The following is a 13,908-nucleotide window of genomic DNA, read 5'->3' on the forward strand; positions in this document are numbered from 1 at the left end:
TCGATCGTCAATACCATTGAAGTATAGATTGTTTCCCCACTGGAATCCACTGCCTTACGAAAAAAGGCGCATCCCCCTCGTAATCGTAAGTTTTAAACAACGTGGGGTGATCATATCTGTGCGATTTGAAAAATCTATACAATTGATTTTACAGTACTTATGCGCCTGGTATCCAATGAATTATCTCCTTCCCTTGCCCTTGGGCTTACCCTGAGGCTTGCCCTTACCCTTGCCCTTGGTCGGAGGCGCCTCTCGCTCCGCTTTGCCCTTTTTCCATCCAATGTTGCCATCGTGGCGCATCTCCGCGTCGTCCAATCGCTTCTTATCCTTGTTACTGAGCTTGACCTTCTTAGATTGAGCATTGGGACCATTCAAGGCCTCGGCGCCAGCCTGTTTGGCCGTCCGTTTTTGTTGCTCAGACTCGAACCAAGTACGCTTGGGTCGGGACATGATTTCCGCTCCGTGCTTCATCAGGTTATCACCCTTGTTCACTTGCATCTCGGCTTGCGACAATTGCTTCTCGAGCTTCTCCTCTTGAAGGACTTCCTCGATCTCGCTCTCAAGATCCTCCGCCTTTTTGGCCCACGCGTCGGCGACTGCGATCTCAACCACTCGGCTGACAATCTTGGCACCCTGGGCCTTACCGGCCTTCACGGCTGCCTTGACAACCTTACGGTCGGGTTCAGCGGCGATTGTGCAGGAGCGACCGGTGCGACCGGCACGAGCGGTACGACCGACACGATGCAGATAGATTTCGTGGCTCTGTGGGGCTTCGTAGTTGATAACGGTCTCCACACCCTTGATATCTAGACCACGGGAAGCGACATCGGTCGCGAGCAAATAAGCGACTTTGCCGTCTCGGAAGTTCTCAACACTTTTGATACGCTAGATAAGAGAATAATTAGCATAGGATCCGATGAAACACGGAATGTAAAAAATTGCCGTCGGAGACATACCTGTTCTTGGCTCAGACTACCGTGCAATTCGGCGGCCTTCAAACCCAAAAGAGCAAAGATAATGCGCACCCGATGCGCCTCTTTCTTTTGTCGGAAAAACACAATCACACGCCCAGTGTAGATCTCCTTGCACAAATGCAACAGGTATCCAAGACGCTTATCCTCGCGACCAGGACGTAACCGGACGAATTCCTGGGTCAAAGTTACGACAGTCTGCTTCTTAGCATCCACCATTAATCGCATGGGACGGTTCATGCCAACACGGATGAGCTTGTCAATGGTTTCGGTCATCGTAGCGGAGAACAGCATGGTCTGACGAGACTTGGGAATGGTGGTCAAAATTTCGTTCAATTCGTCAGCGAATCCATCTTCAAGCATGCGATCGGCTTCATCAAGAACAAGAATCTCAAGAGTATCGACAGTAAAGCTGGGGGAGTTGCGCATGTGATCAATGAAACGACCGGGGGTAGCGATAATGACATCGGGTCGCTTCTTAAGGATGTTCTCCTGTTCGCGGAGACTGAAACCACCGATAAGTTGACAGAAGGTGACGTCGGTAAAGGTAGCCAGCTTGACGGCAACATTGTAACATTGCACCGCCAGCTCACGAGTGGGCATGAGAATAACGACACGAGAAGTAGGAGTTTTGCGAGGACGGAAGAGTAGACGTTCGAGGATGGGAACAATGAAAGCACCAGTCTTTCCGGAACCAGTCACGGCACTACCGACAATATCCTTACCCAGAAGTGCGACGGGAATAGCCTTGCGCTGAATGGGAGTCGGGTCTGTGAAACCAACGGAGGCGAGACCGCGGAGAATAGGTCGAGAAAGGTTGAAGTCCTGGAATGTGCTTTTGTCTCCGGCTTTATTGTCGGTCTTCTCTTCGGGAGCGAAGAACGCTTTGCGCTTCGCTGCCTCCTCGTCGTCAACCTCGCTCTCGGCATCAGAATCCTCCTCCCGATCAGAGACATCGTCGGGGTGGTTGACCGGTGTAGCGACAGAGTCATTGTCGGATGCAGCATCGTCGTCATCATCGTCAGTGTCGCTTCCCTCCTCGTCGTCGTCTTCGGCACCAGATCCAGGTTCAGGGCCCTCGGCTTCGCTCTCCTCCTCACCATCGGCACCCATACCAAAGCCATCTTCGGCCATCAATTCATCGTCTTCGAAATCGACCTCCACACCAGCATCTTCGTTGTCGCTTTCCACGCCCTCAAATTCAGGCTCGACAGGGCCATTCTTCTTCAGCTTCTTCGCAGCAGCAGCATCCTTCTTGAGCTGTCTCCGCGAAATAATATCGTCAATGTCAACGGCCTTCTTATCTCCACCCGGAGCAGTCTTCTTGGAATCATCGAGACCCCATCCGTCAAAGCCTTCGGTGACGCCTTGATTCGCCAAGCCGGCAACATCGAACTCGAAATCGGGGTTCAAGGCACCGTCATCGTTACCAACGGGACCTTCCTCCTCTTCTTCCTCCTCTTCCTCGTCCTCCTCAACAGGCGCAGCCTTGCCCTTGCCCTTCTTCTTGTCCTTGTTCTGCTGCTTCAGCTTCTTGTTCTTTCCCTTCGATGCTTCAGCCTCGCGCTTGCGCTTCTTGTTGTCGCTCGAATCGGCCGCGCCGTTCATTTCGTCTCCCTCCTCTTCATCATCGTCGAAACGGGGGACATCCTCCTCATCGGACAGCGTAAAGACGAAGTCGTCGTCCTTGGCGGGAGCCATGGTGGAGGCAATTGGCGAGGAACGTAGTCACTCGGGTAGATACTCGGGAGTATCACTTGCCTCAATGGGGTATTTTCCAATAAATAAAATGAATGAACGATTGAATCCCCAGATACTCAACCCGCAATCTCTCGAGAAGAAATCAACAGGCGGTGAGCGGAGAAAAAAATTGGTTCACTGCAGAAAAAATATTGGGCGGTGAGAGGATCACGTAACATGGACTGTCGTTCTGTTTACTGTAAGATTTAAGCTTCTTGATCTTCATCATGTATCCCACAAAAGTCTGATCTGTCCCCAAAATCTGCGAGGGGAAAACATGACTATACTATTCGAGAGAATCTACTATCGTCTGCCATATAACTTGGAGCCCCTGAGCAATCAATAATGTAAAATTGCTACTGGTAAACATAGTTTGGAACTATGTATATCCTCACTCGCTTCATTCCCCACCAACTAGCGGGGTCGGGAGACCTCGCATGCGTGCGTTGACCCTTGAACCTTCTTTGATGTGTTTTCCTTTCGAGCTGATGCCATGGGGATAGGCGGTGCCACGGTGGGTTCCAGCCCGACTCCTCCCTTCAAGTCTGATCTAGAAACCCTTCAATGCTTGCGCCAATTTCAGGCCTTGACTTTGATGTTGTTTTTCCTTTCGGAATGACTCCATGGGGTTGGTCGGTGGGAGCCCATGAGGTCGAGTAGGAGTTCTTTGTCCTCCCCAGCTCCAATACCCTCGGCTTTCACAGTAGACCTTGTTGTTCATTACTTCATAGTGCCACGGAGTTAGCGGTGGGTTTCAGGCCGACTCCCAAGCTGACTCTGGAAACCCTTCCAAGCTTCGGCAAACTCGTCAATAATCCCGTCGTATCTGAGAATTTCCTTTCTATCTTTTGTATGGTACAACGGTCAATATGCGAGGGTTGGTAGGGATTGAAAAGAACTTTTATATGGACCAACCTTGGAAGTGCTTCGGAGATGAACTCGGGACGGTGTCTCCTATTTTTCTCTGATGGGCTTTGTAGCACCACTATCTTAGATGTAGGGAATCTCTGAAGGCAGACTTTGTGGATCTCCCAACTCAGCATTCAAATACTGGAATTTGGTGAAAGAAGAATGGAAGGAGATAAGAAAAGACGAGAGAAGGAAAGATAAGAGAAGGAATGCCCAGCTAAGTATTCAAATACTAGAGCTTGGTAATAGAAGGAGAGAAGCAAAGATGAGAGAAGAAATGCCCTATTATATCTTCGTTGCTGCCCAGGCCAATGAAGTACGGGTACATATTTCACGGCCTCTTTTTGAGATTTGTATTATTTTGTGATCCTCGTCGAGGGACCGAGTATAAGCAAATCAGGTCAGTATTCACTTTCATGGTGAGCCTACCCAAAATTGATTACTTGAAGCAAGGATCTACGAAGAGATGGAAAAATTTAACAATAACTTTTTTTTTTTTGTTTTTCTAATTATTTTTTCACCTCCTGGTTGCGCCCATGGGGAATGGGCGGTGCCGCGGTGGGTTCCAGCCCAGCTCCTCCCAAAAGCCAGGCTGGAGACCCTTCCATGCTTCCGCCACATTCGGGCATTGCCTTGATGTTATTCCTTTGACTCGACCCCAATGGGAGGGACGTCCACACGCCTATGAGGTCGAGTCGGAGCTCTTTGTCCTCCCCAGCTCCAATACCCTCGACTTTGACAAAAGACCTTGTTGTGCATTTCTTCATGTTGCCATGGGCTTAGCGGTGGTTTCAGGCCGACTCCTCCCTACAAGCCGGGTCTAGAAACCTTTTCGTGCTCCGCTAACTTCAGGCCTTGACTTGACACCATGGGGTTAGGCGGTGGGAGCCCATGGTGTCACTTTGGGCTTTTAATGCAGCCCAGCTTCTCTCTCACTAGAGACTCTTCCAGGTTTCCGCGAACTCATCGATAATTCGGTCGTACCTGTCCACATCTCGCTGGATAGACCAGAGCTTCTTCATCATGCTCATGTTGGTAGCATGACCAGCTGCTGTCTCGTGCCAGCGAAGGCGAGTCTCGTCATCAGACATATCCCGTGGTGCTTCGAGGTGCTGGATCCCCTGGATCATGAATCCATGGCCACCATCGGCACTGGCAGTTCCGTCGTAGAACGCAAGATGGTGAATGTCCTGCGGTTTCGCTGTTTCCGGAAGACGAGATAGATAGCGATGAAATAGCCATTCTCTTTCATGTCCTTCGAACTTTTCGGGAATTCGATAATTCCAGTTCGGAGAGAAGACTTTTTGGTAGCATCGCATGGGATTGCGAATGATTGCGGGAAATGGCATTGTTTCCTCTGGGTCAAACACAGGACGGGGAGAATTCACAAGATTGGGAATCTTGGGATAAATGATTCGGTCTTGCATGGTGACATGCCAGGCCACAGGAGATTCGTTGTATTTTTTCCACTGGTTCAAGTATTCGGGAGTACCTTGTCTCTGTGTTCTGATGTTCACTTCCGGGTCAAGCTCTTCATACCCATTGTCGGGAATAAAAGAAGGCGGATTGACAGAGCACTTCTCTGGCTGCTCGACACCCTCAGCAGTGCGGTCCACAGTAATATCAATGTACTCGTAGGTACCAATATTGTTAGCTGGGCCGTTTCTGATGAAATCCAGATATTCAAGGCCTGCCGTAATTGGTCCTTCATCGGAATACACCAGGGTTGCCAAGTTTTCAAGTTCATTCAAACTCTTGGCTTTCAAATGCTTTACTTCCAAGTGATCATCCAGCCTGAGATCCGATAGATAGTTCTCAAGGGTGGCGTCAGATTCCGGCACAAGGCCGGTTTCGATGGGTTCGGGCCCTTCGGGGCATGGAACCATATCATCTGGGCAGCGTTGTGTTTCATTGAATTGCTTCGCGATCTTGTAGAGATTTGCAACCATGGAATTCTCTTCAAACCAGTGGATTGAAGGTGTGTAGATGCTCGGTATCAGATGGTATCTGAACAAGTCCTCAGGGGGCTCGGGATCGGAGCAAAGAGCAAAGAGGTTGCCCAGTGAACCGCCTGTGTGTCCCCGCATATCAACATAGTTATCAGGCCATTCGAGCCAAGTAAACTTGTGGTAGAAATTTGGGTCCTTCAGATAAAAAAGGTAGTCGCGCTCGTCTTCGAATACGAGCGGTGGATCAGCAGTCTGAAGATTGAAAATGATCATCTCCAGAAGCTCTTGGTAGGTGAGTGTGCCGTGAACGCCATCACTTGGATGGAATGAGTCAGGCATGTTGATTATGCTGCTAGGCCAACGATTATTAGTGCTTGTAAACTACAAATTTCTTGAGGTAAAAACACACCGAATGCCCCAGGAAGGCAAAATAGGATCGTAGGATGTGGATTTTCACGATGATGGAAGCCCTGTCGAGAACGGACCTGTCTATAAAGATCAGATATTAGTATCATCATTAACGAGACAGATATTATCGCTGTTACTGATCTCTACTCACATTAGGGCTTGGATACCTTACCTTGAAAACGATAATCCACGTGTCCTTGGCTGACTTCTCGTCGATTTGGTTCGACCTCGTTGTTGATTTTCGATCGAGCCGGGTTCACGCAATTCGCGGTCAAATCAGCTCGGGGAAACGGCAATCGATAGCGTAGAGTAAGGGGGTTCGAGGTTTGAGAGATGGGGGGAATTGATGGAAAGATGAGAGGTGGGGAGAGGAAGAAAGAGAAAGGTTGAAAGTTGGGCGAGCAGATTATCAAGAGGTGAAGTGCACCCTCTCCTTCCCTCAGCAAATTCACCAACACCCCATATTCAACGGATATAGCTTTTTTATTTCCTGAACTTTTACTATAGGTACTGTCTATATTAGCGAAATACAAGCTACGAGCATCTGTGAATTTTTTTCTGACGTGGTCGGGATGATGTTCCAATATACTGTAGACTACGACGTGTAGAGCGGGAGCGGAAGCCAAGCGAAAGCCATAATCCACACCTCCGCAGCTCAATTTTGCTCTTATCGCCTAGTGAACACCACAACAACATGTTGTCAATTTTACGCAAAGCTCGTCTGAAGGACAAGGAAATGCGGGTCCTCATGCTGTAAATTTTGATCTTCATCCTTATACTTCGGCGTGATTAACACTGAGTACAGGGGACTGGATAATGCCGGCAAGACCACCATTGTGAAGAGAATCATGGGCGAGGATGTCACAACAGTCAGCCCAACACTGGGGTTCATTATTAAGACAATTGAATTTATGGGGTAGGTTATCCATCTACACTTTCAATAAGGATTTTTACTGATAAATGCCAGATACAAATTGAACATCTGTGAGTCGCACTCCGGGTGATATCTGCAGTGTTAACGTGAAGCAGGGGATGTTGGAGGACAAAAGACACTGCGGTCCTATTGGAAGAACTACTTTGAAAAGACAGACACTTTGATTTGGGTCGTGGATGCGACTGATCGACTCCGGGTGGATGATTGCCGTGAAGAGCTAGCTGGGCTGTTGTTAGAAGAGGTTCGGACCCCACTCAGACCTTGGAATTCGGGAGCTTGCGCTAATGTCAGATGACAGCGATTGATGGGTGCCAGCCTCTTGGTATTTTTAAACAAAACTGACGTGGAACACTGTATGAGTGAAGAGGAGGTTCGACAGGTACGTGGTCTGAAAATCTTCTCTTCCTAAGACTACCAACTGGGTAGAATTGGACTGATGAATGCCCGTAAACAGCGGCTTGGGCTGGATTTAATCAAAACACATAAGTGGACTATTCTCCCGTGCAGTGCTATGACGGGAAAGAACTTGAATGAGGGGTTGGATTGGGTAGTACAGGATGCAAAAGACCGATTATTCCTTTATTAGTCTTGACATTGGAGATAAAATGTATCGGGAATATGATCCTGTGTTATTGGCCACATGACTAGTCTATTTGAGCCGGGAGTCGGAAAGTTCCATGCGGTGCCCAGGTGTAGCCATAAGCATTATTTGCAAGCAGGATTCTAATCCCAATGCATGTGGTCAAACCTAATTGTCAACCTTTACTAGCGGTCCTGCCCAACGGCCAGCCGCATATGCCCGAAATATATCCATGGATGTTCAACCATCATAGCAAATACAATTCTCCGATCTGAACATGACAAGGTTAAGGCCGTTGCATGCAGAATATGCATTAAAGCGCCAAAATGGATGCAAGGTACTAAACTGATAGATACTAAACTAGTGGCCCCCTTTTTGGAAAGAAAATTTGGTGATTTCGTCATTGCGGCAATTCCATGGGACTAAAATCGAAGCCGAACAACCAGCGGGGCGCGAACCTGGGATCCGCTCCACAAAACCTTGTAAACAAACAAACTTGATTCTCGAGATTCAAGAACAAAGCCATGTAGTACCTGGACATGATTGTAAGAGTAGTTCCTATATGTACTGCTAGTTAATTCTCAAACTAGACTTTATAAGAATTTGGTTCTCGAGCCAAGGGATGGCAATGAAGATCGGACGAGCCAATGACTTGCGATGAATCGCGCGCATCCCCATTTAATTTAAGCAGGGCGGAGTCACACCTCAGCCCTTGGGTCTTCCTCTTCCTCCCACTCTCTTCCCCTCCCCATTCAACTCTCCCCTCTCTCAAATTTTACTAGGAGAGATTCCCGTTCTGCGGAGACGCGCAACGGGACCATGACGACCACCAAGACTCCTGATGGTCCAGAAGACGTGAACGATTTCCTGTTGCGCATTCGGGAACTCGGTGAACGTCGTGATAAAGAAGATGATGAGCGCACCAAACGCCTGGAAGATGAGATATTGCAAGGCCGGAAAGAAAGACAGGCCCGTCGAGCTGGTACATTGTCCGCCCCTCCCTTGGGCCGTTGGCCTCGTCATGCTTGCGGGCGTAGCTAGAACCCCGCGCTATTTTGGCGTGATGACCCACCTTTCCCATGAGATGCTGACGCGATGATGCTAGAACGAGCACGATCGATTGCCGGTTCCCCTATCCTGAATCCCTCAAGACTGAGCGTTTCCTCCATTGGCCAGTCTTCCATCGATCCCCCGGAGCACCTCGAACCGACGGTACAGACACCAGACCCCGAGCCATTCAGCGGAGGAAAATCGAGTCAAGAATCGGAGCCTCTCTACACCACACATTCCAGACGAGGTTCGGTTCAAGAGACGGAACCTGAATCTCCACGAACAGTGCCCGCTCTGTCGCGGAGTCGGGCGGGGACGTTATCTTGGCAGCAACGCCCGTCCTCGCGGGACTTTGCAAACCGTTCGCCAGGCTCGACATCGCCGACACGATCCAGCCATTTGCGAAATGCCTCCACGGCGTCGGATGACAACCAAATGTCACGTGCTTCTATCGCCCTATCACTTTCCTCGAAAGATCCGTCGTGGTTTCGACAAACAGCAGATCGAGGGCTGGGATCACCAGCATATCTCAAGTCGGAAGACCGGTCGGAGAGCCAGGTGGAGTTGGGCCCAAGTCGTCAGCTGCCAGGCATGAGCCATGAGTCAACAGTCGAACCAGAGAAGATGGAGCGAACAGAGGAAAAGCCACCATCACGGCCACAGACGGCGTCAACCGTTGGCGAGAGCAACATGAGCAATCGGTATTCGAGCGTCTCGTCGATCTCACAAGTCACTGGCCTAGGCTCGCCAGTGACGATTACGGAGGCCCCAAAGCTGGATCCTTCTGCGCAAACTGAGACTTTGGCAGACGAACCAGCCCTACCACCGTCTCCTACTCAGCGGCGAATGTCACCAGAGCGAGCTCGTTCAACATCGCCCACCAAAGGCCTCGGTGGATTTGTCCAGAGTGCTATGATGAGGCGATCAGACAGTGTCTCAAAACGATGGAGTGCCCAACTGCCCCAGGGCTTGAGCAGAAGCAACTCTATTGTTAGCAATCGAAACAGTGTTGCTGCTCCTAGTCTCACAGGCAGCTTTAGCGACATGACCTCTACAACTACTTCTCGAATCAATCGGGAGACAGCGCCTACAGAGCGACCTAGCTCGAGCCATACCGAAGCCTCCTTCCAACCATCGGAAACAACTGACAGACCGACCACTCCTTCTTTCTCGGGCAACCGCGAGACCATGCGCTCTGAAGGCAGTCCCAGCCGACCCGCCCTGTATGGCCACACTAGATCGGCCAGCTCTGTGACTGCAGATAGTTTCGGTGGTGATGGTTCATCGAGCCCATTTACATCAAGAACTATGGACCCCAGGCGATGGAGCCCGACCAAATCGACTTGGCTGGAAAGTGCACTCAACCGGCCCGAATCTCGTCAGTCAAAGCCGCCTCCACCACAGCCCTCCTGGCAGCAAGCACGACAATCCAGAGGCAGTGTGGACATGGGTCGAGCGAGTCCCTTCAAAGAAGTAACACCTGTGGGCTTGATGCGAACACCCCCGCCAGGCGGCCATTTCAAGAAACCCAGCCTTTCTGGAACTCCATCAGTACTTAGCAGTCCCACTTTCACCAGAAGGGCGACAGTGCCAGACTCCCCATCGTCTTTCTTGAAATCCGAACCACTGCCTGCGCAGCCCATTTCAGAACCAGAACCTCCCATGCCCAAGGCTGTGAAAGAAGAAGAACCAAAAACTCTCGAGCCCGAGGTTGGGGAGGAAGAAATAGAAGACGAAGAAGAAGAAGAAGAAGAACTCAAACCTTCGATCGTACCGGAAGACTCTCCGGAAGACTCTCCAGAGAAGCCGCCAGTGGAGGAGCCACAGAACAGTCCAAAGCCTGAGTCAATTCGCAAACCGCCTGCGCTGAGCACCAGACCGAATTTCTCACTTCCTAATCGAGAGCCGCTTTCGCCAAAACCCAAGCCCCAGTCTCCAGTGGTTGATTTCCGCGCCAATCTGCGCAAGCGGGATGTTGCCCAAGACAAGGGGAAGCAAGCAGAACCGGAATTCAAGAATGTTTTTGGAAAACTCAAGAAGACCGAGACCCGCAACTATGTGGCTCCAGATGAACTAAAGGATAACATTCTTCGCGGTAAATCTGCCTTGAACAATACCGGTGGCCCTAAGAAGACCCCACGAGTCGATGAATTCAGGCAAAGTTTGGTGATTACAAAAGAGGCAATGAAGGCTGGGGGAGGCTCTATTCGACGAAACACTGCAGGGGAACAGGATGCACCGGCGAAGCCAGCCGAACCTATCCCGGAGGCTCTTGCGAAGCGTAACCTCATGACGAAGACGAATAATGACCGGAAAACGAACCCCGATATTCAGAGCCCCACGGCCGTTCCAGAGCTAAGCCCTACACGATCTTTCCGGGCGCCAGAAGCACCTGTATCCCCCCTTGCTTCGGAGGAGGCGGCATCCCCGGTCGCGAGCAAGCAGGAATCTGCAGACATGGAACCCAAGTTCAGCCCAAGTCTGGACTTGGACCGCAATGATGTAGTGTCGACCGAAAAAGAGCTCCCAAACGAGGAGATCCGCTCAATTCGTAGCTTGCGGTCGTCAGTGAGCTCGGAAACCTCAAGCATGCCTACTACTCAAGTTTCAGCCGCTAAAGGGAAACTTGCAGGCCGAATCAATCCCGCATTAGCAGGTCTTCTCTCTCGGGGTCCGCCGGGTCCAGCCGAGGGACTTAAGAAGGAGCTGTCTGTGCCAGCCTCCGGAGATGCCTCTCCTGCCTTGCCCTCTGCGCCTCTTACCCACGCGACGAAGGGTCGTGCTCGGGGTCCCAAGCGACGGGCGCCCCAAGGGGATTCTGCTCCCGCTGTTTCACCTGCGGAGGATATTAAGGAGGTTGGTGCCATCTTATCTCCTGAAGTCGAAACATCTCAGACTATTCCCGAGCCTGCTGCTTCTCCGGAAGCCATCTCGGACAATACGTCAACAGACAAAGTGGTTGTCGATACTGAAACCGCACAAATAGGGAGCCCCTACCTCAAGCAATTTCCGGGAGTAAAGACAACCTTCCAGGATGTTCTCAACGGCGGACTGCAACGACTGAGAAGTTTTTCGCCCACTTCTCCCCGAGAGTCTACCGCCCTTAGCCCAATCGAGCACGCCCCTCGAGAGTCTGAATCATCAAGAGACGCCAGCCCATCAAGCAGACCCCCTGTCCCGCCAAAGCCCTCATCGCCTTCGCCCTCCCCGTCACCATCCACTCCCTCGTCGCGATTCCAGTGGGGCCAAGCACGATTCATTTCACCATCGCCTTCACCTCTCAGAATGAGCTCCCGAGAACTTCAGAAAGACTTGCCCTCAACCCCTTCCCCAAAAAGTGTCCCAGGAGTGACGGTTGCCGATTCCTCACCGCAGAGTAAGAGCAGTGCGTCACCACCAGTGCCGCGTAAAAGACCCGACGTGTCTCTCGCACGGCCTATTGATCCTCGCAACAGACTCTCACGCAAGATGTCCGCGCCGTCTCTAGTGGCGCAGGCCGCGGAAGCCCGGGAGGTGATCGGTGAATTCTTCAAGTCATTTCCCAATCCACGCGACAGGATGGACATCGACCCTCAATTGGTGCTAGCAGGCAAACTGGATGACACCAAGATTCGTACTGTGAAGCGCCAGATCTGGGAAATGACAGGCGATGGAAAGAAGCAGGAACTGCCCATCAACCAAGAGTACGTTTTGTACGAGGGCAGCATGTATGTTTGCGTTCATTTGTTCGAGGCAGGTGGTAGCAACCATGCTGAAGTTTACCTGTGGTGTGGTGACGACGTGTCAGAAGCAGCTTTGGACGACGCACAACTGTTTGCCCGTAAAGTTGCGCGCGAAAACAGCTGCAAGTTACAAGTGATTCGCCAGGGCAAAGAGCGCCTGCGGTTCATCCAAGCCCTTGGTGGAATCATCATCACCCGTCGCGGATCTAGTTCTCGCTCTACTTCATCTTCCCTGTACATGCTCTGTGGCCGCAAGCATCTGGGACAAATGGCCTTCGATGAAGTCGACTACTCACTTCGCAACCTGTGCTCTGGTTTCCCATTCGTGATTTCGGCACCCTTTGGCAAGCTTTACCTATGGAAGGGTAAGGGCAGTGGCCCCGAGGAAACCGGCGCCGCCCGGTTGATCAGCATGGATCTCGGGTTGACCGGTGAATTTGAAGAAGTGACCGAGGGTGAAGAGCCTGAGAGCTTCTTTGATGACTTTGCAGGTTCCAATGAAGCCAACGCGCTTCTGACTTCCGATTACTGGCAACTGAAGCCCAAATTCGACCATTACCGAACCCGTCTTCTCCGGATTGACCACGAGCTGGGCCAACCACCCCGTTTCTGGATGCGCCGTCCTGGCTCTGGATCCCCGACTGTCCGACCCAATGACACTGTCCAGGAGATCGAACCCTTCTGCTACAGAGACTTGACAGATAAGGATGTCTACGTCCTCGATACTTTCTTCGAGATCTACGTGATTGTCGGCGAACAAGCTTCACAAAAATCCGCCGACTTCACGTCGGCCGTGGTCTTCGCACACGAGTACGGCATCCTCGCTGCCTCGCTCCAAGATCGACCCTTTATCCCGAAGAGTTTCGTCGCGCTCGGTGGTATCCCGGATCGATGCCAAAGCGCCTTCAGAAAATGGCACGTTGATTCTCTCCACGCTCCTTGCGTGTTCCCTCTTGACGTGGCGATCGAAGCGATTCGTTCTCCGGCTGAGTAAGAACGTCCTGTGTCTGTACTGCCTATCTACTTGCATTTCTTTTTCCTTTTCACTATCTGTGTCTTCTTCATATTTTTTATTTCGTTTTGTTCTCTGTGCATATTTCGACCCTGTAAAGAGAGCATTTATGGGTGGCTGGAGTCTTTACCATTACTGTGTCCCTAGAGGAGCATCGGGAGCATCTAGGTTGTATATGTGTCACATTTGCGAGCATTTCATCGGTATATGCAAAACCATGTAAAAAAGACTGGATCTTACTTTTAAATTATGAGCTTCTACTTATTTTTTCAGCCTCAGTAAGTTGGTATTGGTGTCTAAAGTGCTGGTGCATTATTGGATGGCTGCCTATCCGTAGTGGCGGTACACACCTATTCCGAGCCGTGGCTTATCGAGAGATTGCAAGGCTGCAAGTAAATGATAGATGATGAGATGATTAAAGTAATTGATCTTGACATGCATGATACATAGCAGTTGTAAAAATTCTCGAGTACTGTGAAACGTTGAAGTGAACCTTAGAAGCATGACCCGTGGACAGCGAGATCGAAAAAGAAAAGTGGGGGAACGGAGATAACAAAGTAAAGTGGGCCGATCCATATCCATGTCGCCATCAAATATATATTTTTCCTAGCGCCGTTCCTTCCCCTTTCTCCC

At 50.6% G+C, this 13,908-nt stretch overlaps 5 protein-coding genes across 5 annotated transcripts; 2 read left to right on the forward strand and 3 right to left on the reverse strand.

Moving 5' to 3' along the window:
• Positions 1 to 180: 180 nt before the first annotated feature.
• On the reverse strand, positions 181 to 2,672 carry drs1 (putative ATP-dependent RNA helicase DRS1; the record flags this gene model as incomplete). The annotated part of the gene is made up of 2 exons (XM_057071387.1): positions 181 to 885; positions 957 to 2,672. 2 exons carry the CDS (start codon positions 2,670 to 2,672, stop codon positions 181 to 183), a joined length of 2,421 nt encoding a protein of 806 aa, XP_056917998.1.
• A 1,457-nt stretch (positions 2,673 to 4,129) lies between these two features.
• Positions 4,130 to 4,387, reverse strand: N7503_011842 (uncharacterized protein; the record flags this gene model as incomplete). The annotated part of the gene is made up of 1 exon (XM_057071388.1): positions 4,130 to 4,387. The coding sequence occupies one exon, from the start codon at positions 4,385 to 4,387 to the stop codon at positions 4,130 to 4,132; it is 258 nt and encodes an 85-aa protein (XP_056917999.1).
• A 168-nt stretch (positions 4,388 to 4,555) lies between these two features.
• Positions 4,556 to 5,908, reverse strand: N7503_011843 (uncharacterized protein; the record flags this gene model as incomplete). The annotated part of the gene is made up of 1 exon (XM_057071389.1): positions 4,556 to 5,908. One exon carries the CDS (start codon positions 5,906 to 5,908, stop codon positions 4,556 to 4,558), a length of 1,353 nt encoding a protein of 450 aa, XP_056918000.1.
• A 763-nt stretch (positions 5,909 to 6,671) lies between these two features.
• N7503_011844 (uncharacterized protein) lies at positions 6,672 to 7,497 on the forward strand (the record flags this gene model as incomplete). The annotated part of the gene is made up of 6 exons (XM_057071390.1): positions 6,672 to 6,730; positions 6,783 to 6,893; positions 6,945 to 6,961; positions 7,007 to 7,152; positions 7,210 to 7,290; positions 7,366 to 7,497. 6 exons carry the CDS (start codon positions 6,672 to 6,674, stop codon positions 7,495 to 7,497), a joined length of 546 nt encoding a protein of 181 aa, XP_056918001.1.
• Positions 7,498 to 8,310: 813 nt separating this feature from the next.
• N7503_011845 (putative gelsolin repeat protein) lies at positions 8,311 to 13,257 on the forward strand (the record flags this gene model as incomplete). Its single annotated transcript, XM_057071391.1, has 2 exons — positions 8,311 to 8,473; positions 8,597 to 13,257. The coding sequence occupies 2 exons, from the start codon at positions 8,311 to 8,313 to the stop codon at positions 13,255 to 13,257; spliced, it is 4,824 nt and encodes a 1,607-aa protein (XP_056918002.1).
• Between the last annotated feature and the right edge of the window lie 651 nt (positions 13,258 to 13,908).

The sequence above is a fragment of the Penicillium pulvis genome, assembly GCF_028828015.1.
Source record: "Penicillium pulvis strain IBT 33274 chromosome Unknown scaffold_8_segment0_segment0, whole genome shotgun sequence".
In the NCBI taxonomy this organism is placed as follows: domain Eukaryota; kingdom Fungi; phylum Ascomycota; class Eurotiomycetes; order Eurotiales; family Aspergillaceae; genus Penicillium; species Penicillium pulvis.